Genomic DNA, 21,286 nt, shown 5'->3' with positions numbered 1-21,286 from the left:
CGTCTCCCATGCCTTGATCCAGCAAGGAGAGAGGGAGAGGTTGGGGAAGACTCCATCCAGCAGCAGCACAATGGCGTGGTGGTCATGGAGGAGCGTGGTAATCCAGCAGGGCTTCGCCAAGCACCGCGGGAGAGGAAGAGAAAGAGAGGTAGGGCTGCGCCAGGGAGAGGCGGAAACTCTTGTGTTTGCAGCCCCGAAGACCTCAACTATATATAGGAGAGAGGGAGGGGTCTGCGCCCCCTCTAGGGTTCCCACCCCAAGGGGTGCGGCAGCCCCAAACCCATCTAGGGTGGCGGCCAAGGGGGGAGAGGGGGAAACTTGCCACCCAAGCAAGGTGGGGCGCCCCCTCCCCAAACCCTAGGCGCCTTGGGCCCTTGTGGGGAGGGGGCCGCACAAGCCCACCTGGGGCTGGTCCCCTCCCACACGTGGCCCATGCAGCCGTCCGGGGCCGGTGGCCCCACTTGGTGGACCCCCGGGACCCTCCCGGTGATCCCGGTACGTTACCGATAACACCCGAAACTTTTCCGGTGACCGAAACAGGACTTCCCATATATAAATCTTTACCTCCGGACCATTCCAGAACTCCTTGTGACGTTCGGGATCTCATCCATGACTCCAAACAACATTCAATAACCACGTATATCTATTCCCTATAACCCTAGCGTCATCGAACCTTAAGTGTGTAGACCCTACGGGTTCGGGAACCATGCAGACATGACCGAGACGTTCTCCGGTCAATAACCAACAGCGGGATCTGGATACCCATGTTGGCTCCCACATGTTCCACGATGATCTCATCGGATGAACCACGATGTCGAGGAGTCAATCGATCCCGTATACAATTCCCTTTGTCTAGCGGTATTGTACTTGCCCGAGATTCGATCGTCGGTATCCCGATACCTTGTTCAATCTCGTTACCGGCAAGTCTCTTTACTTGTTCCGTAACACATCATCCCGTGATCAACCCCTTGGTCACATTGTGCACATTATGATGATGTCCTACCGAGTGGGCCCAGAGATACCTCTCCGTTACACGGAGTGAAAAATCCCAGTCTCGATTCGTGCCAACCCAACAGACACTTTCAGAGATACCCGTAGTGCACCTTTATAGCCACCCAATTATGTTGTGACGTTTGGTGCACCCAAAGCATTCCTACGGTATCCGGGAGTTGCACAATCTCATGGTCTAAGGAAATGATACTTGACATTAGAAAAGCTTTAGCATACGAACTACACGATCTTTGTGCTAGGCTTAGGATTGGGTCTTGTCCATCACATCATTCTCCTAATGATGTGATCCCGTTATCAACGACATCCAATATCCATGGTCAGGAAACCGTGACCATCTATTGATCAACGAGCTAGTCAACTAGAGGCTTACTAGGGATATTGTGTTGTCTATGTATCTGAGTTTCCTATCAATACAATTATAGCATGGATAATAAACGATTATCATGAACAAGGAAATATAATAATAATAACTAATTTATTATTGCCTCTAGGGCATATTTCCAACAGTCTACCACTTGCACTAGAGTCAATAATCTAGTTCACATCGCCATGTGATTAACACTGATAGGTCACATCACCATGTGACCAACATCCAAAGAGTTTACTAGTGTCACTAAACTAGTTCACATCACCATGTGATTAAGACTCAATGAGTTCTGGGGTTTGATCATGTTTTGCTTGTGAGAGAGGTTTTAGTCAACGGGTCTGCAACATTCAGATCCGTATGTATTTCACAAATATCTAGGTCATATTGTAAATGTTGCTTCCACGCTTCTACTTGGAGCTATTCCAAATGGTTGCTCCACTGTACGTATCCGGTTTGCTACTCAGAGTCATTCGGATAGGTGTTAAAGCTTGCATCGACGTAACCCTTTACGCCGAACTCTTTATCACCTCCATGATCGAGAAACATTTCCTTATTCCTCTAAGGATAATTTTGACCGATGTCCAATGATCCGTTCCTGGATCATTCTTGTACCCCTTGACTGACTCATGGCAAGGCACACTTCCGGTGCGGTACACAGCATAGCATACTATAGAGCCTACGTATGAAGCATAGGGGACGACCTTCGTCCTTTCTCTCTCTTCTGCCGTGGTCGAGCTTTAACTCTTAACTTCATACCTTACAACTCAGGCAAGAACTCCTTCTTTGACTGATCCATCTTGAACACCTTCAAGATCATGTCAAGGTATGTGCTCATTTGAAAGTACCATTTAGCGTTTTTGATCTATCCTCATAGATCTTGATGCTCAATGTTCAAGCAGTTTAATTTAGGTTTTCATTGAAAAACACTTTTCAAATAAACCTATATGCTTTCCAGAAATTCTACATCATTTCGGATCAACAATATGTCATTCACATATACTTATCAGAAATTCGACAGTGCTCCCACTCACTTCTTTGGAAATACAAGTTTCTCATAAACTTTGCATAAACCCAAAATCTTTGATCATCTCATCAAAGCGTACAATCCAACTACAATATGCTTACTCCAGTCCTTAGAAGGATTGCTGGAACTTTGCATATTTGTTAGCGTTTTCAGGATTGACAAAACCTTCTGGTTGTATCACAAACAACCTTTCCTCAAGAATATCGTCGAGGAAATAATGTTTTGACATCCTATCTACAAGATTTCATAAATCATGCAGTAATTGCTAATATAATTCCAATAGACTCTTAACATCGCTACGAGTGAGAAAGCCTCACCGTAGTCAACTCCTTGAACTTGTCTGGAAACATCTTAACGACAAGTCGAGCTTTCTTAATGGTGACACTTTACCATCATGGTCCGTCTTCTTCTAAAATCCATCTGTACCCAACAGCCTTTACGACCATCAAGTAATTCTTCCAAAGTCCACACTTTGTTCCCATACATGGATCCTCTCTCGGATTTTATGGCCTCAAGCCATTTGTTGGAATCCGGGCCCACCATCGCTTCTCCATAGCTCGTAGGTTCATTGTTGTCTAGCAACATGACCTCTAAGACAGGATTGCGTACCACTCTGAAGTAGTACGCGTCCTTGTCGACCTACGAGGTTTGGTAGTGACTTGATCCGAAGTTTCATGATCACTATCATAAGCTTCTACTTCAATTGGTGTAGGCACTACAGGAACAACTTCCTGTGCCCTGCTACACACTAGTTGAAGTGATGGTTCATTAACCTCATCAAGTCTCCACCATCCTCCCACTCAATTCTTTCGAGAGAAACTTTTCCTCGAGAAAGGACCCAATTCAAGAAACAATCCCTATTGCTTTTGGATCTGAATTAGGATGTATACCCAACTGTTTTGGGTGTCTTATGAAGATGCATTTTATCCGCTTTGGGTTCGAGCTTATCAAGATAAAACTTTTTCATATAAGTGTTGCAGCCCCAAACTTTCAAGAAACGACAACTTAGGTTTCTCTAAACCATAGTTCATGCGGTGTCATCTCAACGGAATTATGTGGTGCCCTATTAAAGTGAATGTGGTTGTCTCTAATGCCTAACCCATGAACGATAGTGGTAATTTGATAAGAGACATCATGGTACGCACCATATCCAATAGGGTGCAACTATGATGTTCGGACACACCATCACACTATGGTGTTCCAGGCGGTGTTAGTTGTGAAACAATTTCCACAATGTCTTAATTGCGTGCCAAAGCTCGTAACTCAGATACTCATCTCTATGATCATATCATAGACATTTAATCCTCTTGTCACGATGATCTTCAACTTCACTCTGAAATTATTTGAACCATTCAATAATTCAGACTTGTGTTTCATCAAGTAAATATACTCAGTATCTACTTAAATCATCCGTGAAGTAAGAACATAACGATATCCACTGCGTGCCTTAGCACTCATTGGACTGCACACATCAAAATGTATTACTTCCAACAAGTTGCTATCTTGTTCCATCTTACTGAAAAACGAGGCTTTTCAGTCATCTTGCCCATGTGGTATGATCTGCATGTCTCAAGTGATTTAGAATCAAGTGGGTCCAAACGATCCATCTACATGGAGTTTCTTCATGCGTATACACCAATAGACATGGTCCGCATGTCTCAAACTTTTCAAAAATGAGTGAGTCCAAAGATCCATCAACATGGAGCTTCTTCATGCGTTTTATACCAATATGACTTACATGGCAGTGCCACAAGTAAGTGGTACTATCATTACTATCTTATATCTTTTGGCATGAAAATGTGTATCACTACGATCGAGATTCAATAAACCATTCCTTTAGGTGCAAGACCATTGAAGGTATTATTCAAATAAATAGAGTAACCATTATTCTCCTTAAATGAATAACCGTATTGCGATAGACATAATCCAATCATGTCTATGCTCAACGCAAACACCAAATGAAAATTATTCAGGTTTAATACTAATCTTGATGGTAGAGGGAGCGTGCGATGTTTGATCACATCAACCTTGGAAACACTTCCAACACACATCGTTATCTCACTTTTAGCTAGTCTCCGTTTATTCCGTAGCCTTTTACTTCGAGATACTAACACTTAGCAATCGAACCGGTATCTCAATACCCTGGTGCTACTAGGAGTACTAGTAAAGTACACATTTGATTCAATGTATATCCAATATACTTCTGTCGACCTTGCCTGCCTTATTATCTACTAAGTATCTAGGGTGGTTCTGCTTCAGTGTCGGTTCCTCTCATTACAGAAGCACTTAGTCCCGGGTTTGGGTTCAACCTTGGGTTTCTTCACTGGAGCAGCAACTGATTTGCCGTTTCATGAAGTACCCCTTCTTGCCCTCGCCCTTCTTGAAACTAGTGGTTTCACTAACCATCAACAATTGATGCTCCTTCTTGATTTCTACATTCGTGGTGTCAAACATCGCGAATAGCTCAAGGATCATCATATCTATCCCTGTTATGTTATAGTTCATCACGAAGCTCTAGTAGCTTGGTGGCAATGTCTTTGGAGAAACATCACTATCTCATCTGGAAGATTAACTCCCACTCGATTCAAGTGATTGTTGTACCCAGACAATCTGAGTACAAGCTCAACGATTGAGATCTTCTCCCTTAGTTTGTAGGCTAGAAAACTCGTCGGAGGTCTCATACCTCTTGACGTGGGCACGAGCCTGAAATCCCAATTTCAGCTCTTGGAACATCTCATATGTTCTGCGACATTTCAAAAATGTCTTTGCTGCCTCAATTCTAAACCATTTAACATTACTGAACTATCATGTAGTCATCAAAACGTGTATGTCAGATGTTCGCAACATCCACAGACCACGTTCGAGGTCCAGCACACTGAGCAGTGCATTAAGGACATAAGCCTTCTACTGTCCGCATAATTGCTACTGTCAACTTTCAACTATATTTTCTCTAGGAACATATCTAAAATAGTAGAACTAAAGCGCGAGCTATGACATAATTTGCAAAGGTTTTTTTACTATGTTCAGGACAATTAAGTTCATCTTATGAACTCCCACTCAGATAGACATCCCTCTAGTCATCTAAGTTATTACATGATCCGAATCAACTAGGCCGTGTCCGATCATCACGTGAGACGGACTAGTCATCATCGGTGAACATCTTCATGTTGATCGTATCCACCATAAGACTCATGCTCGACCTTTCGGTCTCTTGTGTTCCGAGGCCATGTCTGTACATGCTAGGCTCGTCAAGTTAACCCAAGTGTTTCGCGTGTGTAAATCTGGCTTACACCCGTTGGATGTGAACGTTAGAATCTATCACACCCGATCATCACGTGGTGCTTCGAAACGACGAACTTTCGCAACGGTGCACAGTTAGGGGGAACACTTTCTTGAAATTTTAATGAGGGATCGTCTTATTTACTACCGTTGTTCTAAGCAAATAAGATGCATAAACATGATAAACATCACATGCAATCAAATAGTGACATGATATGGCCAATATCATTTTGCTCCTTTTGATCTCCATCTTCGAGGCTCCATGATCATCATCATCACCGGCATGACACCATGATCTCCATCATCATGATCTCCATCATCGTGTCTCCATGAAGTTGTCTCGCCAACTTATTACTTCTACTACTATGGCTACCGGTTAGCGATAAAGTAAAGTAATTACATGGCGTTGTTCAATGAAACGCAGGTCATACAATAAATTAAGACAACTCCTATGGCTCCTGCCGGTTGTCATACTCATCAACATGCAAGTCATGATTCCTATTACAAGAACATGATCAATCTCATACATCACATATCATTCATCACATTATTCTTGGCCATATCACATCACATAGCATACCCTGCAAAAACAAGTTAGATGTCCTCTAATTGTTGTTTGCATGTTTTACGTGGCTGCTATGGGTTTCTAGCAAGGACGTTTCTTACCTACGCAAAAACCACAACGTGATATGCCAATTGCTATTTACCCTTCATAAGGACCCTTTTCATCGAATCCGATCCGACTAAAGTGGGAGAGACTGGCACCCGCTAGCCACCTTATGCAACAAGTGCATGTTAGTCGTTGGAACCTGTCTCACGTAAGTGTACGTGTAAGGTCGGTCCGGGCCGCTTCATCCCACAATACCGTCGAAACAAGATTGGACTAGTAACGGTAAGCATATTGAACAAAATCAACGACCACAACTACTTTGTGTTCTACTCGTGCAAAGAATCTACACAATAGACCTGGCCTCTGATACCACTGTTGGGGAACGTAGCAGAAATTCAAAATTTTCCTACGAGTCACCAAGATCTATCTATGGAGAAACTAGCAACGAGGGGAAGGAGAGTGCATCTACATACCCTTGTAGATCACTAAGCGGAAGCGTTCAAGAGAACGGGGTTGAAGGAGTCATACTCGTCGTGATCCAAATCACCGGAGATCCTAGTGCCGAACGGACGGCACCTCCGCGTTCAACACACGTACAGCCCGGTGACGTCTCCCATGCCTTGATCCAGCAAGGAGAGAGGGAGAGGTTGGGGAAGACTCCATCCAGCAGCAGCACAATGGCGTGGTGGTCATGGAGGAGCGTGGTAATCCAGCAGGGCTTCGCCAAGCACCGCGGGAGAGGAGGAGAAAGAGAGGTAGGTATGCGCCAGGGAGAGGCGGAAACTCTTGTGTTTGCAGCCCCAAAGACCTCAACTATATATAGGGGAGAGAGAGGGGGCTGTGCCCCCTCTAGGGTTCCCACCCCAAGGGGTGCGGCAGCCCCAAACCCATCTAGGGTGGCGGCCAAGGGGGGGGAGAGGGGGAAACTTGCCCCCCAAGCAAGGTGGGGCGCCCCCTCCCCAAACCCTAGGTGCCTTGGGCCCTTGTGGGGGGCGCACCAGCCCACCTGGGGCTGGTCCCTTCCCACACTTGGCCCATGCAGCCCTCCGGGGCCGGTGACCCCACTTGGTGGACCCCCGGGACCCTCCCGGTGGTCCCGGTACGTTACCGATAACACCCAAAACTTTTCCGGTGACCAAAACAGGACTTCCGATATATAAATCTTTACCTCCGGACCATTCCGGAACTCCTCATGACGTCCGGGATCTCATTCGGGACTCCGAACAACATTCGGTAACCACGTATATCTATTCCCTATAACCCTAGCGTCATCAAACCTTAAGTGTGTAGACCCTACGGGTTCGGGAACCATGCAGACATGACCGAGACGTTCTCCGGTCAATAACCAACAGCGGGATCTGGATACCCTTGTTGGCTACCACATGTTCCACGATGATGTCATCGGATGAACCACGATGTCGAGGACTCAATCGATCCCGTATACAATTCCCTTTGTCTAGCGGTATTGTACTTGCCCGAGATTCGATCGTCGGTATCCCGATACCTTGTTCAATATCGTTACCGGCAAGTCTCTTTACTCGTTCCATAACACATCATCCCGTGATCAACCCCTTGGTCACATTGTGCACATTATGATGATGTCCTACCGAGTGGGCCCAGAGATACCTCTCCGTTACACGGAGTGACAAATCTCAGTCTCGATTCGTGCCAACCCAACAGACACTTTCGGAGATACCCGTAGTGCACCTTTATAGCCACCCAGTTACGTTGTGACGTTTGGTACACCCAAAGCATTCCTACGGTATCCGGGAGTTGCACAATCTCATGGTCTAAGGAAATGATACTTGACATTAGAAAAGCTTTAGCATACGAACTACACGATCTTTGTGCTAGGCTTAGGATTGGGTCTTGTCCATCACATCATTCTCCTAATGATGTGATCACGTTATCAACGACATCCAATGTCCATGGTCAGGAAACCGTGACCATCTATTGATCAACGAGCTAGTCAACTAGAGGCTTACTAGGGACATGGTGTTGTCTATGTATCTGAGTTTCCTATCAATACAATTATAGCATGGATAATAAACGATTATCATGAACAAGGAAATATAATAATAATAACTAATTTATTATTGCCTCTAGGGCATATTTCCAACACTTAGTTCTATGCTCATCTCTTCGCTTCTGAAGGTGCGTCGAATGGGGAGAGGGTTCTGCAACATATTCAAGGAGCGGTGACCGACGAGATGAATGCAAAACTCGGGGCTCCATTCACCAACGAGGAGATCGAGCAGGCCCTCTTCCAAATGGGGCCTACTAAAGCACCAGGACCGGATGGCCTCCCGGTCATGTTCTACCAACGCCACTGGGCACTGGTGAAGGAGGATGTGTGTGGTGCAGTTCGTGAATTCCTCTCGGGGACGACAACTCTTAATGGGTTCAACAACACGATTATTGTGATGATTCCAAAAGTGAAGGCGCCAGAGCTGCTGGCGCAGTTCCGCCCCATCAGTTTGTGCAATGTGCTTTATAAGATAGCGGCGAAGGCACTGGCCAATCGCCTTGAAGGTGGTTCTTCCTTTCATGATCTCAAAGGAGTAGAGTGCGTTCGTGCTAGGCAGGCTAATAACAGATAATGTTCTGGTGGCGTATGAATGTGCATGCCATTAGGAAAAGGAAAGGAGGAAGCCTATGTGTGCAGTCAAGTTAGACATGATGAAGGCTTATGATCGGGTTGAGTGGAACTTTCTAGAAAAAATGTTGCTAAAATTTGGCTTATCTGATCAGTGGACAGAGATGGTTATGAGGTGCGTGAAATCAGCGACATTCTCCGTGAAGATGAATGGGGGCCTATCCGAGAGATTTCATCCCACCAGAGGGCTCCGGCAGGGAGATCCTCTCTCCCCATACCTCTTTCTGTTTTGTGTAGAAGGCTTCTCTGCGTTGCTGAAAAATGCTTAGAGGGAGAAGAACATCAAGGGGGTATCTTTTGGGAGTGGCGGACCAACTATCACTCATTTGCTCTTTGCTGATGATAGTGTGGTCTTTGTGGAGGGGTCAAGAGAGAACTTTGAGGCTTTGTGCTATATTCTGCAAGATTATGAGGTGGTCTCGGGTCAAAAAGTCAACCTTCAAAAATCAGCAATCTTCTTTGGAAAGGGTACTGCAGATGATGATAAAAATGAGCTCAAACACATGCTGGAAATAATGGAGGAGGCGTTGAATGAGCGGTATCTGGGCCTACCCACGGTGGTTGGGAGGTCCAAGGACGGTACGTTCAAGTATGTAAAGGAGAGTGCAAAAGGAAAAGTTTCTGGATGGAAGGGTCAAGGCTTGTCTAAGATGGCGAGAGAGGTGCTTGTCAAATCCGGCCTTCAGTCAACACCAACTTTTACCATGAGCTATTTTTAACTCACAAAGAAAATGTGTGGGAACATGTCTTCTTTTTCTTGGAACTTCTAGTGGGGAGAAACAGATGGTCATAAGAAGGTGCACTGGGTCGGCTGGGACAGAATGTGCATGAGAAAGCATGATGGGGCCCTAGGATTTCGAGATCCGAAAGCGTTCAATCAAGCTATGCTCGCCAAACAAGCATGGCACCTGCTACAAGTGCCATAATCATTGTGTGGAAGGTTTTTGAAGGCAAGGTATTTCTCTGACGGATCAATTTTAAATGCCACATGCCCGGACGGGGGATCATACACCTTTAGGAGCATATTACATGGACGTGACCTGCTCCTTAATAGCCTGACGAACCGGGGACGGCTCTCAAGTCAAAATCTATCATGATAATTGGTTACAAAGGAGGGTAGCCTCAGGCCACTGGGCCAATGCTACGTCTTGAGCTTGCGTTGGTTTTCCTTGAAGAGGAAAGGGTGATGCAGCATAGTAGCGTAAGTATTTCCCTCAGTTTTTGAGAACCAAGGTATCAATCCAGTAGGAGGCTCCTCACAAGTCCCACGCACCTACACAAACAAACAAGAACTCGCAACCAACGCAATAAAGGGGTTGTCAATCCCTTCAAGGCCACTTGCGAAAGTGAGATCCGATAGAGATACTATGATAAGATAAATATATTTTTGGTATTTTATGATATAGATTGGAAAAGTAAAGATGCAAATAAAAGTAGACTGAAAGCTTATATGATAAGAGATAGACCCGGGGGCCATAGGTTTCACTAGTGCTTCTCTCAAGATAGCATAATTATTACGGTGGGTGAACAAATTACTGTTGAGCAATTGATAGAAAAGCGAACAATTATGAGATCATCTAGGCATGATCATGTATATAGGCATCACGTCCCTGACAAGTAGACCGACTCCTGCCTGTATCTACTACTATTACTCCACACATCGACCGACTCTTGCCTGCATCTAGAGTATTAAGTTCATGAAGAACAGAGTAACACTTTAAGAAAGATGACATGATGTAGAGGGATAAACTCATGCAATATGATATAAACCCCATCTTTTTATCCTCGATGGCAACAATACAATACGTGCCTTGCTGCCCCTGCTGTCACTGGGAAAGGACACCGCAAGATTGAACCCAAAGCTAAGCACTTCTCCCATTGCAAGAAAGATCAATCTAGTAGGCCAAACCAAACTGATAATTTGAAGAGACTTGCAAAGATAACTTAATCACACATAAAAGAATTCAGAGGAGATTGAAATATTTCTCATAGATAAACTTGATCATAAACCCACAATTCATCGGATCTCGACAAACACACCGCAAAAAGAGTTACATCGAATAGATCTCCAAGAAGAGGAAGGAGAACTTTGTATTGAGAATCAAAGAGAGAGAAGAAGCCATCTAGCTAATAACTATGGACCCGAAGGTCTGTGGTAAACTACTCACAACTCATCGGAGAGGCCTTGTCGCTGATGTAGAGGCCCTCCGTGGTGGATTCCCCCTCCGGCGGAGCGCCGACGACGGCTCCAAGATGGGATCTCGCGGATACAGAAGGTTACAGTGGTGGAAATAGTTTTTCGTGGTCGCCCCTGATGTTTTCGGGGTACATGGGTATATATAGGAGGAAGGAGTACGTCGGTGGACGATCGAGGGGCCCACAAGGCTAGGGGGCGCGCCCAGCCCTAGGGGGCGCGCCGGGCACCCTTGTGGCCGCCTCGCTTGTTTCTTGACTTGCACTCCAAGTCCTCTGGATCACGTTTGTTCCAAAAAGATCGTTCCCGAAGGTTTCATTCCGTTTGGACTCCGTTTGATATTCCTTTCCTTCGAAACACTGAAATAGGCAAAAAAAAACAGCAATTCGGGCTGGGCCTCCGGTTAGTAGGTTAGTCCCAAAAATGATATAAAACTGTAAAGTAAAGCCCGTAAACATCCAAAACGGGTAATATAATAGCATGGAACAATCAAAAATTATAGATACATTGGAGACGTATCAGCCAACGATACATGGTGAGCATTACGCGCGTTGGGGACCTGCTTGAGGGCGATGGTCGCTCTTGGAATAGAAGCACGGTGCTGGAGATGTTCGCCCCGGATGAAGCACATGAAATATTACAAATTCCTGTTGGGGGACCGGGGGTACAAGATTACCAAGCCTGGAATTATACTAAAAATGGTATTTTCTCTGTCCGATCGGCGTACCATCTCCGCATGAGCCAAAAACGGGTGAGATCCGGACGGCCGGAGTCCTCATCTTCAATGGTGGATCATAAGTCCTAGTTGAGCCTATGGGACAGAGTTGCGCCAGGCAAAGTTAAAATTCATATGTGGCGACTGATACGAAACGGCCTGGCCGTGGGAGCGGAACTACTGAGGAGGAAGATAAAGCCATGTGTTTTCTGTATTGCGTGCGGCCATGAGGAAACGAACTTCCACATATTCTGGGGCTGCTATCACTCGGTGAAGTTTTGGAAGATAATGCATTCGGAGTTGGGAGTACCGGTGGCGATCCCACCGGAGTCAGTTTGTTCCCAGAGTGCGTTGTCAAGATGGTTGCTCTCGTGGTTCGTGGAGGCTTCGGATGATGAGCAGGCTGTTATGGTGCAGGGTACGTACGCGCTTTGGCTTGCGAGGAACAATGTACGCGATGGACAGCGGATCGAAGAAGAGGAGTCTATTGCACAAAGGGTTTTCAACTTGATGGCCGAGTGGCAGTCTATCCATGGGCGTAAGAGCAAGCAGGCAAGGCCGGCGGTGAAATAAAAGTGGAGGCCCCATGAGGAGGGGTGGGTCAAAGTCAATGTGGATGGTGCAACAACAAAGGGGGCGAGATCAGGGGAGCGGGAATGATCTTTAGAAACCATGACGGAGCATATATGGGTGGTGCATGCCATGTCCTCCCACTGGGGAGTGATCCGGAGAGGGTTGAGCTCCTGGCATGTAGGAGAGCTGCCCAGTGAGGAATCCTTCTGCATGCTCTGGAGCTTGCACACAATCGTCCTGCAGTCCATCCCAATGTGTAGGTTTGCAATGTTTAGATCGTTCGCCAAGGAAGTCAGGCAGTTGTTGGCATCGAGAGAAAGCTGGAAGATTTCTTGGGTTAGACGTGAAGCTAATGGAGCTGCCCACTTGTTAGCGAAGGAAGCAGCAACCAATAAATTTTGCAAGGTGTGGCTGCATGTGCACCCAGATTTTATTTTGCCCGTTGTCTCAGATGAGATCCCCATGTGGGAAGCTTAAATAAATATAAGAGTGAGTTTCAAAAAAATATGTATGTATGCATATATTGCAATGCACGTATAATTTAGCTATTACTATTTAATAAATGTCAAGGAATACAACGAAGTACACTAAGGGCATTTCCAAAGCCCTCCTGCATCCGTCCGTACCGCACGGTCTGGACGCGTTGTGCAATCCAATGTGGTCTTGTATCGTTCCATCGAGCAGTCCGGGCCACGTTTGAAACGCTCAACGACTTTGTTACGATTGCATACATTGGCAACGTTGTTGCATGACCGTGTCTAAAATGTTATAAAGTTTTATTTATTAAAAAAACGCAAAACTTTAACAAACTTTTTTGCGACGATGTTTGCATACACAAGAAATAAATGTTGCATGCAAGATTTTTTTTATGTTGCAATGGTGGAACAATTCACATTTTAGATCTGATAGCAGAGAGAGGTGGAAAACACCACCTGATCAATTCCTTACCCTTGTTATTTAGACTTGCTCACTCTATTCTTTAGGTTTTGGATTTTGCTCTGCAAGGTGAGACGAAGGGATGAAGAGGGGAAGAGATCAAGGGTTGTCGCTCTGTCAAATTCTTAAGGCATCTCCAACAAATCCCATTTTCTGTACAAATTTATGATTTAGGAAGGGTTGGGCCCAAAAAGGTGCTTCAATAAGTTCCGCAAACGCCGGATATTTTTAGGGGGCACCATACTGTCAGTCTAACCTCACCTCCATCTACGGGAAGATAACCCCTTTCCGTAAACCTTCCCATAAAAGTGCCATGTCATCATGTCGCCGCCACCTTCGTTGACCACCGTGCCGCCATCATCGATGGGCCGTCTGTCGCCACCGCCAGAAACCACTTTAGAATAAATTTATAAGGAACTTGTTGGTGATGCTCACCTGCAAACCTTTCCTACATTTTACGGATAGTTTTTTATCGGACTTATTGGAGATGCTCTTAGTGACATCACCTTTGCTATTCTAACGTTTTTTGCTTTGACATGTTTGCTATTCTAACGTTTTTTTGTGGATGAAGGGTGGACAAAGGGTTATCCGTCCCTTGCACAATTCCTGAACTGCCCACCAAACAAATTCAGCTTAACGTTGAATGGACAGCTTTTTTTAGCTGTCCATTACTGATTGACCAAACAAATTCATTAACCTGTCTACTTTGTTTAACAAGTCTGCAGTTGATTTGACTGAAATCTATTCCGACGTTTCAGAGGATGATACTGAAATCTACAAAATGACCCCCTCACACAAATAAAATGACAGAAGAAATGTATACATCATATGCCCACTGCATTTCCGAAAGGACGCATCAAAACAACTGAAACAATCGACAGCCGTCGCAACCCTACCATCTGATTCACCGGGCATCGTGCATCCGTGCCGAAGAACAGCATGACAACCAAAACGTGAAGCCAGACTCTTCCCATGTGCTACTACCATCTGGCTGTGATCTCCCACGCGTGCTACAGCTAAACTGAGATCCAAAAACTAGAATCTAGAGTCTACAGAGATCCACAGTGGCTGAGGTAGCAGTTGACGTTCTCATGCCAGCCACTGAAACTTCGCTGCTAATGGGGAATGTATGGTCGGCGACGCAACGATCGGCACACGGCGCTCTTTCTCGAAGCATCCGAAAACGAGTGAGCCGCTCACGTCTGGTGTTCTATCATCCCTGGTCCTGCGTTAAGGCACTTGTACCTCGCTGTTTACAGTCTTCGGCTTACAGTGTATATACAGTCTTCAGTTCACCAGCACAGAAGAGTTGCTAGTGTCTCAGCCAGACCTTGGACCAATGCCTCGCTCATCCTGGACGGTTATGGCCGATGCCAAGAAGATCCTGAGTAAGGCATTTACAACGGGAGCGATTAGACATCCACATATAGCTTCATATCAAGAAATAAGACAAAACTGTGCATTAATAGACTTCTCAGCTGAAAACGATATGGGTTTCGTATAGCTAGGCGCCAAACATATATAAACGCGCAGCTCAGGAAAATAAATTCTGAATGCATCATGTGCGCGGTTAAAACCTGCATCTCAGAACTGCGCCTGCTGCAGACAGTCAGTGACTTTCTAGTACGAAACCAGTCAGAAATCATATCAAACACTTGGAGGACTCGAAAACCTTAACCATCATGTCAGTAAGCACTGGAGGCAGCACATGGCCCTTTCTGCAAGATTTCTGGTTTATTTGTTTTTTTATATCAACCTTGGGTTAGCACAGATCTCACAATGTTCTGTGACCTTCTGTGGCCTGGCCAGACCTCCAAGATTAACATGGCATTGTATCGTATTGGTAATCTGGTTTGGAACTACATATTGTGTGCATACCTTGAAATTCATCGTTTCTTCATCAAACAAGACCGCCATATATAGTGCCAATGTAATATTCTTTCTATTGGGAAGATCTAACTAAATCATTTGCTTACTCAGGAAGTTTTACACTTCGGCATCAATTCATCAGGTAATAAACTGCAAAGCTTCTTATGTGAAAACACCTAGGGGAACATACTATAACAGATTTTGTAGTCCACAAAAGTACAAGCAGAGCAAGAGACCATTATCCAAATCTAAGTGAGGCCAAAGGTGACAAAATACAGGATGGACTCTTCCTTACCTGACAAGCTTTGTTCTTAGCTCTGGTTTCAGCTGTGCTGGGGATATCATGGTTTGGCTTGTTGAATCTCTTTTCCCGTCGATCACACGAACCCCAGCCATCTGAGAACCTGCCACTTCTTCATACACAGAAGAAAAGAAAAACAAGTTAATAGCACCAAGGACCAGTGGATCTGCAAACAGAATGAGTTGCAAATGCATACAAAATGACATACTGCATAGACGCTCTGACAAGAAATTCGGCACGGTTGACATTGTGGCTGTCATCAAATTCAATAGAGTGGTCCTTGATTTCAAATGAGATATTGTAGAAGCACGATATTTTTCTCCACCCTGAAATGGGTTAGAGAAGTTAGACGATGAAGATTAACTCTATAATCAGAACTCACAGTCAGTCACAGCAGTGTAAAAGCACGGACCTGACTTCTTTATGTATGGATTCCCACTGATCACGGTGTAGTCGCTTTTATCTAGAATCTGAAACCAAAATGTTGGGAGAGAAGTGTAAACCATAGACTCTGGGCATTCCATCGCAAGTAAAAAAGGCGAAGAAACTACACTAGCATGTAATGTAAGCATGTAAAAGAGAAACACGTGCCCCTATGTAACTTGAATTATTTCTGTCACCAGTAATATAATTTTTTTCTCAAATATTGCAGAGTAATGATATGATCAAGCTCTCTCAATTAGTTTGCAGATCCAAACGCCAAGAGTAAACCATAGATCTGAGCTTTCCATGGCAAGTAAAAAATGGGGAAGATACTAGACTAGCATGTAATGGAAGGAATGCCGCAACGACAATCGCACATGAGAGGTTCATGCTTGTTTCCCCAATGCAATGTATGACCCGAAGTAATTTTCGATCAACAGACGACAGCAGCATATAATTTGCATCTCAAATATGCCTGGGTAGTGACCCGATCAAGCTTTCTCGGCGAATTTACGATCCCTAACGAGAAGAACCATCGCCACGAAAAAATCTCTCACGAGACGAGTGTATTGTTCCGATGAAGCAGGCAAGCAGGCAGGCAGGCAGGCAGAGAGAAGTATCTAGGTACGGAATGGGATGGGAGAAATGATACCGTACCGAGACGGCTACCTCCTGGTACTTCCTGAAGCTGGCGACGGACGCGGCGGCGGAGGGGAAGAGGCCGTGCGGGGCGGCGGCGGCGGCGACGGGGCTCCCCGCCGCGCTGGGCTCCGTCACCCAGGGCAGCTCGGGGTGCGGGCTCTGGACGAGCATCAGCGGCCTGGAGGCGTCGGGCGTCCTGTAGGGCGGGGGAGAAGAGGGCGACGGCGGGGGCGGGGTGGCGCGGCCGCGGCCGTGGGAGGCGGCGACGCGCGGGAGCTTGAAGGGGCGGGCGGGCTGCAGCGCCTCGCCGCGGTGGGGGTCGTCGTCGGGGGTGGGCCACAGGGAGACGGCGGGGGAGGGCGGCGGCCTGGGCAGCGCCCGGCGCGAGGCCTCGGCGACGGCCGTGTCGACGGAGGCCCAGAGCGCCGCGTCGTCGAGGTCCTGGTCGTCCATGGCGGAGTGGGATTGGGGATTGCCGTCTCGTCTCGCTCGCTCGCAGCAGTCCAATTCGAAATTCGACAAGGGAAACGGGTGGGTGGGTGGCTAGCTGGGCTTTTGTCCTCCCGGTGCAGCACAGAGGACGGGCCCATGTACCTTATATTCAGCCTAAGCAGCCCAATACAATACCCAGAAAGAAAAAACAGGTTCTCCCCTGTATCAGACGGGGGCTGGCCATTCCTTCAAAAAAAAAAAAGGCGGGGGCTGGCCATGCCATGTTTAACGGAAGAAACCTCGATATCCTGAAAGAGAAAAAAACGATTTTGCATCCAAAAAATCAAAACAAAATAATAGTCAGACGACACAGAAATACCACCAATGAACAGAGAAAAATAATGATTCGTACACAAAAAAAAAATTGAACAAAAACAAAAATTCCATTCACTGCACTGGCCTACACTAAGCTAGTAGTACACTGCTGTACAGAAGTAGCAGAAGCATGTATGTACACAGGAGGGCTCTACATATCTACTAGCTAGTTGCAAGCTGAAAACAGCAGCTGGAGAATCATCATCATCATTCACCATTGAGGCTGAGAGAGCCAGTCCTGAATGGCGAACCGGAGGGCGTGGTTGGGGGTGAGGTCGAGGTGCTTCAGCTTCAGGTCGGCCACGGCCCGGCCATCCTCGATCCACTCACGAATAGCGCGCCCCTCGTACGTCACCCCGTCCGCGGCCACCTGAGGATCATCCATGGTTTGCTTGAGAATTGGGCACAGGAAGAAGGACGGTACTTGCCGCCCCCTGATCAGATGCAGCTGCTCCAGTTCTCGTACCGTGTCCGGAGTCAGCTCCGGTCTATCTCCAATGCACTCGAGCCCAAATTCCGCCAGCCGACGGGCTGCCTCCATTGGCCACTCCCCGGCCATTGGATCCAAGATCGACGACAGCTTTCCGCAGGACAGAGCGCGCCTTACTTCGCTAGCAAGGCCTGGACTACCAGCCTGTTTACCAGTTAGTAGCTGCATTATCACGGCACCAAAGGAGTTGATATCAGACTTATGTGCCAGCAGTCTAGAATCCAACGCTGGATGATCCTTCGAGTCTTCCTCTGTCAATGTACCGAAATCGGCTATCTTGCAGTGGAAGTCGGAATCTAGAAGGACGTTCTCGAGATTCAGGCCACCATGAACCATCACTTGTGGTTTACATGAATGCAGGAACAGCAGGGCACTCGAGATCTCCGCCACAATGCGTGCACGGATTTTCCATGGCAACGGTGGGGCACTGTTGAGTTCGCCAAAGAGATGGTCATGAAGGCTCCCATTTTTCGGATATTCATAGGCAAGACAGAGTGCCTCTGGGCATACCCCAACCAATGTCACTAGATGAGGGTGCCTCACTTTGTTTAGGATGTACACCTGCAATACAAAAATGAAAAAAATTCCGTCAGATAAATAATAGTCAGTGCTACACAAACCTTGTTTATACAACCATTGAAGAAAATTTGAAACTAAAGATCACTTTAAAAGGAATTTCCTTACTATATTAGCCATCACAACTCACAAGCAGAACATATATACAGCAGACTAAGTAAATGGCTCAAGCAAAGTAGACCAAACGTATTGCTTAGCGTCCACAGTACTTCAAGCTTGATTATGTTCCAAGGAGAAAGTTATATATATTCACAGATTTAGTTGTTGGTCTGTTTCAGTTCATATGACGACAGACATGGAACTACAAAATCTGGATAAATTCTAGGGAAAACGCAACCTAAAACTACAAAGTTCTGGATAAATCTAGAGAAAATGCATCCTTAGATTATTCATCAAGACACGTATAGTTCCATTTCATGAATATCACTGCCTTTTGACTTTCAAATTTCATGATGCCATGTTCAATAATTGATTAATCACTAATGCACAGCATCAAATATAACAGCGTAAGAAGCAGGGTAAAGGGAGTACCTTCCGCTGGAATTGCATCGAGCTCTTGCTATCTGAGTGCAACCTATGAATCATCACACTCCTGTTCATATTTTTTCCTTTGTAAATGCACCCATGACCTCTTGGACGTAATTTGAAGCTCTCTGAGAATTTACATGTTGCAGCTTGCACATCTAACAGTGTCAATTGTCTATAGGTGTATGGATCATCACCAAGAGCAATTGAACTGCAGTTCGGCAACTTGGAATGGCTGTATGTGCACCCTTCTTTGACATGGTTGGTATGTCTATCTTCTTTCTTATGAGCCTTTGATCTTTCCTGCTTGAGAATATTTATGGAAGATTGAATCACCTCGAGCTCCGCCACAGCTTCATCCATCCGAAGGCTCATGTTTTTAGCACGAGCATCTAGGATGTCTAATCTTCTCATAGAAGAGTCCAACACAGCTGTAGCTTTTTCTTTACTTCTTGCCAGATCTTCATGCTGCTTTCTTGCGGCTACAAATAAACCTTCAAGTTCCTCCCTTATTTTCATTTCTCGTTTTTTAGAAGACTCAGAAGCTTTTACCTGATAAAAGAGCAGAAGCCAGGTAAGCAAAGAAATAAATGCATAGTTTCCTTCACAGTATTCAAAAATGGGATGTTAGGAGTTGCACAGTAAAAGGAATGGAGCAATTTAGTGAAAAAAGACGGCTTATGTAAAATGGTGACAATAGGTGGCTGCATACCCTGACAAAAGCACTGGCCACTTTTGACTCTATTTCTTTGCGCCTGAGAAGCTCAAGAAAAGCTTCCTTCCTAGATCCCTCAGCTTCAACCATGACTTGCTTGAGATTTGCATCCAACATTTCCTGATAGATATCATTAACTTTAAGTTTTAACACAGTAAGATCAACTCCAAGTACAAAACTAGTAAAATAGAAATGAAGCAGAAGGGCCACCTTAGAATGTAACTGCAATGCTCCCCCAAGTACGGAGGAATCAGGCCAGAGGGTTGAGTTGAATGCAGATTCTGCATCATGTAAATTTGATATTCTCATATTGTAGAAACGGCTGGCATCAGCTCCAAGAGCTCCATAATGGTTCACTCGACCATTATCTGATTCAGTGCCTTCAGCAAGCACGGGTTCAGCGTCGTTGCTATTTGGGCTGAACCTAGTCCTCTTTCTGGTCATCATAGTATCATCTTGGTTGTAGATTGAGATGCTGTTGCCAATCGCTGCGCTTGCTTCTCTGGTCCAGATGTGTCTTCCTCTCCATACAAACCAAATTTCACAAAATGCTGGAGCGTTCTTTGCCATAAAATATTCCTTGTTGTGGCCTGCCTTTAACTTGAAGCAACTGCATTCATGGATAGAGAGCATTGAAGTTAGGAAAATGCAAAAGGAGACCACCGGAAAAACTACATCTCCACAAACTCAGCAACTGGATAATGGTCGCTGTTCACATTTTTTATGAAGAACACCCCAAGACAACAATAACAACAGACATATGGATGCTATTCTTCATTGTTTAGTGAACAATGAAGCATCTTACATCTGACCAGGAACTTGTGTTTGATGTGTTTGCAAAACAGAGTAGTATATGAGAGGACTTAACTAGGCGTGTGTTGATTTGCGCCTATTCTAGTTTTATCGGTGCCTTTTCATGGTTAATTGAACATGGTCAAGACTCCGAGGCAGGGAGGCAGGTTGGCAGAATACACATTCTTTTTTTTTCTCATCATGTAACCCACTTAGTGATAACATGTTTCAACAGTACGCAATTCCTTTCGTAGCACAGGCAAGAAGATCATGTCGTGTTTAAATCGTTGTTGACGACAGTCGGAGCGGTGCTTACTTATCCGGTATAGAACCCATGACAAGCTTTGTGACCCCATGATCCCTGACCAAGGCGACGATGCCGTCGTTGATCTGTTCGTTCTCTGTTACAAGAACAGTTGCCTGCACCTGTGGCCAAAGGAAATAGTCAGCTTGGTCAGCTAATTGATCTGTACTACTACTACTACTACTACTACTACTACTACTACTACTACTTGCTGAAAACTGTAGTAGTAATGATAATCTGTAGTAAAAGGGAAGAGCAGGTTTTGATAGGGAAATGGAGAGGTACCTGCGCCCTTTGACAGAAGGCGAGGTAGGCGAGGAGGATCCGGTTCCTCTCGTCCCTCTCGGACCTGCGGTGCGACAGCACCAGCTCCTCCGTCGCCTGAGCCGCCGGAATCTTCCCCACTGGAGTGTGAATTGCTGTCAGGAGATCTCATTCGTGCAAGAAAGGAAAGGGAAAGGGTTGGGATTGGGATTG

General features: G+C 45.6%; 2 protein-coding genes across 2 annotated transcripts in view; both read right to left on the bottom strand.

Moving 5' to 3' along the window:
- Positions 1–14,105: 14,105 nt before the first annotated feature.
- On the bottom strand, positions 14,106–17,053 carry LOC119367144. Its single transcript, XM_037632747.1, has 5 exons — positions 16,616–17,053; positions 15,948–16,005; positions 15,744–15,861; positions 15,530–15,647; positions 14,106–14,749 (listed from the first exon to the last, which is right to left on the bottom strand). Exons 1-5 carry the CDS (start codon positions 17,051–17,053, stop codon positions 14,714–14,716), a joined length of 768 nt encoding a protein of 255 aa, XP_037488644.1. The 3' UTR covers positions 14,106–14,713.
- Positions 17,054–17,389: 336 nt separating this feature from the next.
- The window catches only part of LOC119362171 (U-box domain-containing protein 33-like), a 4,896-nt gene continuing 999 nt past the window's right edge, over positions 17,390–21,286 (bottom strand). Inside the window, exons 2-7 of the mRNA XM_037627368.1 lie at positions 21,095–21,216; positions 20,822–20,931; positions 19,924–20,323; positions 19,711–19,833; positions 19,005–19,550; positions 17,390–18,458 (exon numbers count right to left, since the gene is read on the bottom strand). Coding sequence (XP_037483265.1) covers positions 17,619–18,458; positions 19,005–19,550; positions 19,711–19,833; positions 19,924–20,323; positions 20,822–20,931; positions 21,095–21,216 — 2,141 coding nt within the window. The 3' untranslated portion in view covers positions 17,390–17,618. The remainder of the gene's footprint in view (positions 18,459–19,004; positions 19,551–19,710; positions 19,834–19,923; positions 20,324–20,821; positions 20,932–21,094; positions 21,217–21,286) is intronic.

Source organism: Triticum dicoccoides, chromosome 2B (assembly GCF_002162155.2).
Source record: "Triticum dicoccoides isolate Atlit2015 ecotype Zavitan chromosome 2B, WEW_v2.0, whole genome shotgun sequence".
In the NCBI taxonomy this organism is placed as follows: domain Eukaryota; kingdom Viridiplantae; phylum Streptophyta; class Magnoliopsida; order Poales; family Poaceae; genus Triticum; species Triticum dicoccoides.
Note: the sequence above shows the minus strand (reverse complement) of the source record. Positions and strands in the feature narration are given on the sequence as shown.

Coding starts and splice junctions, on each gene's coding strand:
- LOC119367144 (XM_037632747.1), bottom strand. CDS start 17,053: ATGGACGACCAGGACCTCGACGACGCGGCGCTCTGGGCCTCCGTCGAC. Junction 16,006..16,615: donor ACCAGGAGGTAGCCGTCTCG/GTACGGTATCAT, acceptor TTTTGGTTTCAG/ATTCTAGATAAAAGCGACTA. Junction 15,862..15,947: donor TCCATACATAAAGAAGTCAG/GTCCGTGCTTTT, acceptor AACCCATTTCAG/GGTGGAGAAAAATATCGTGC.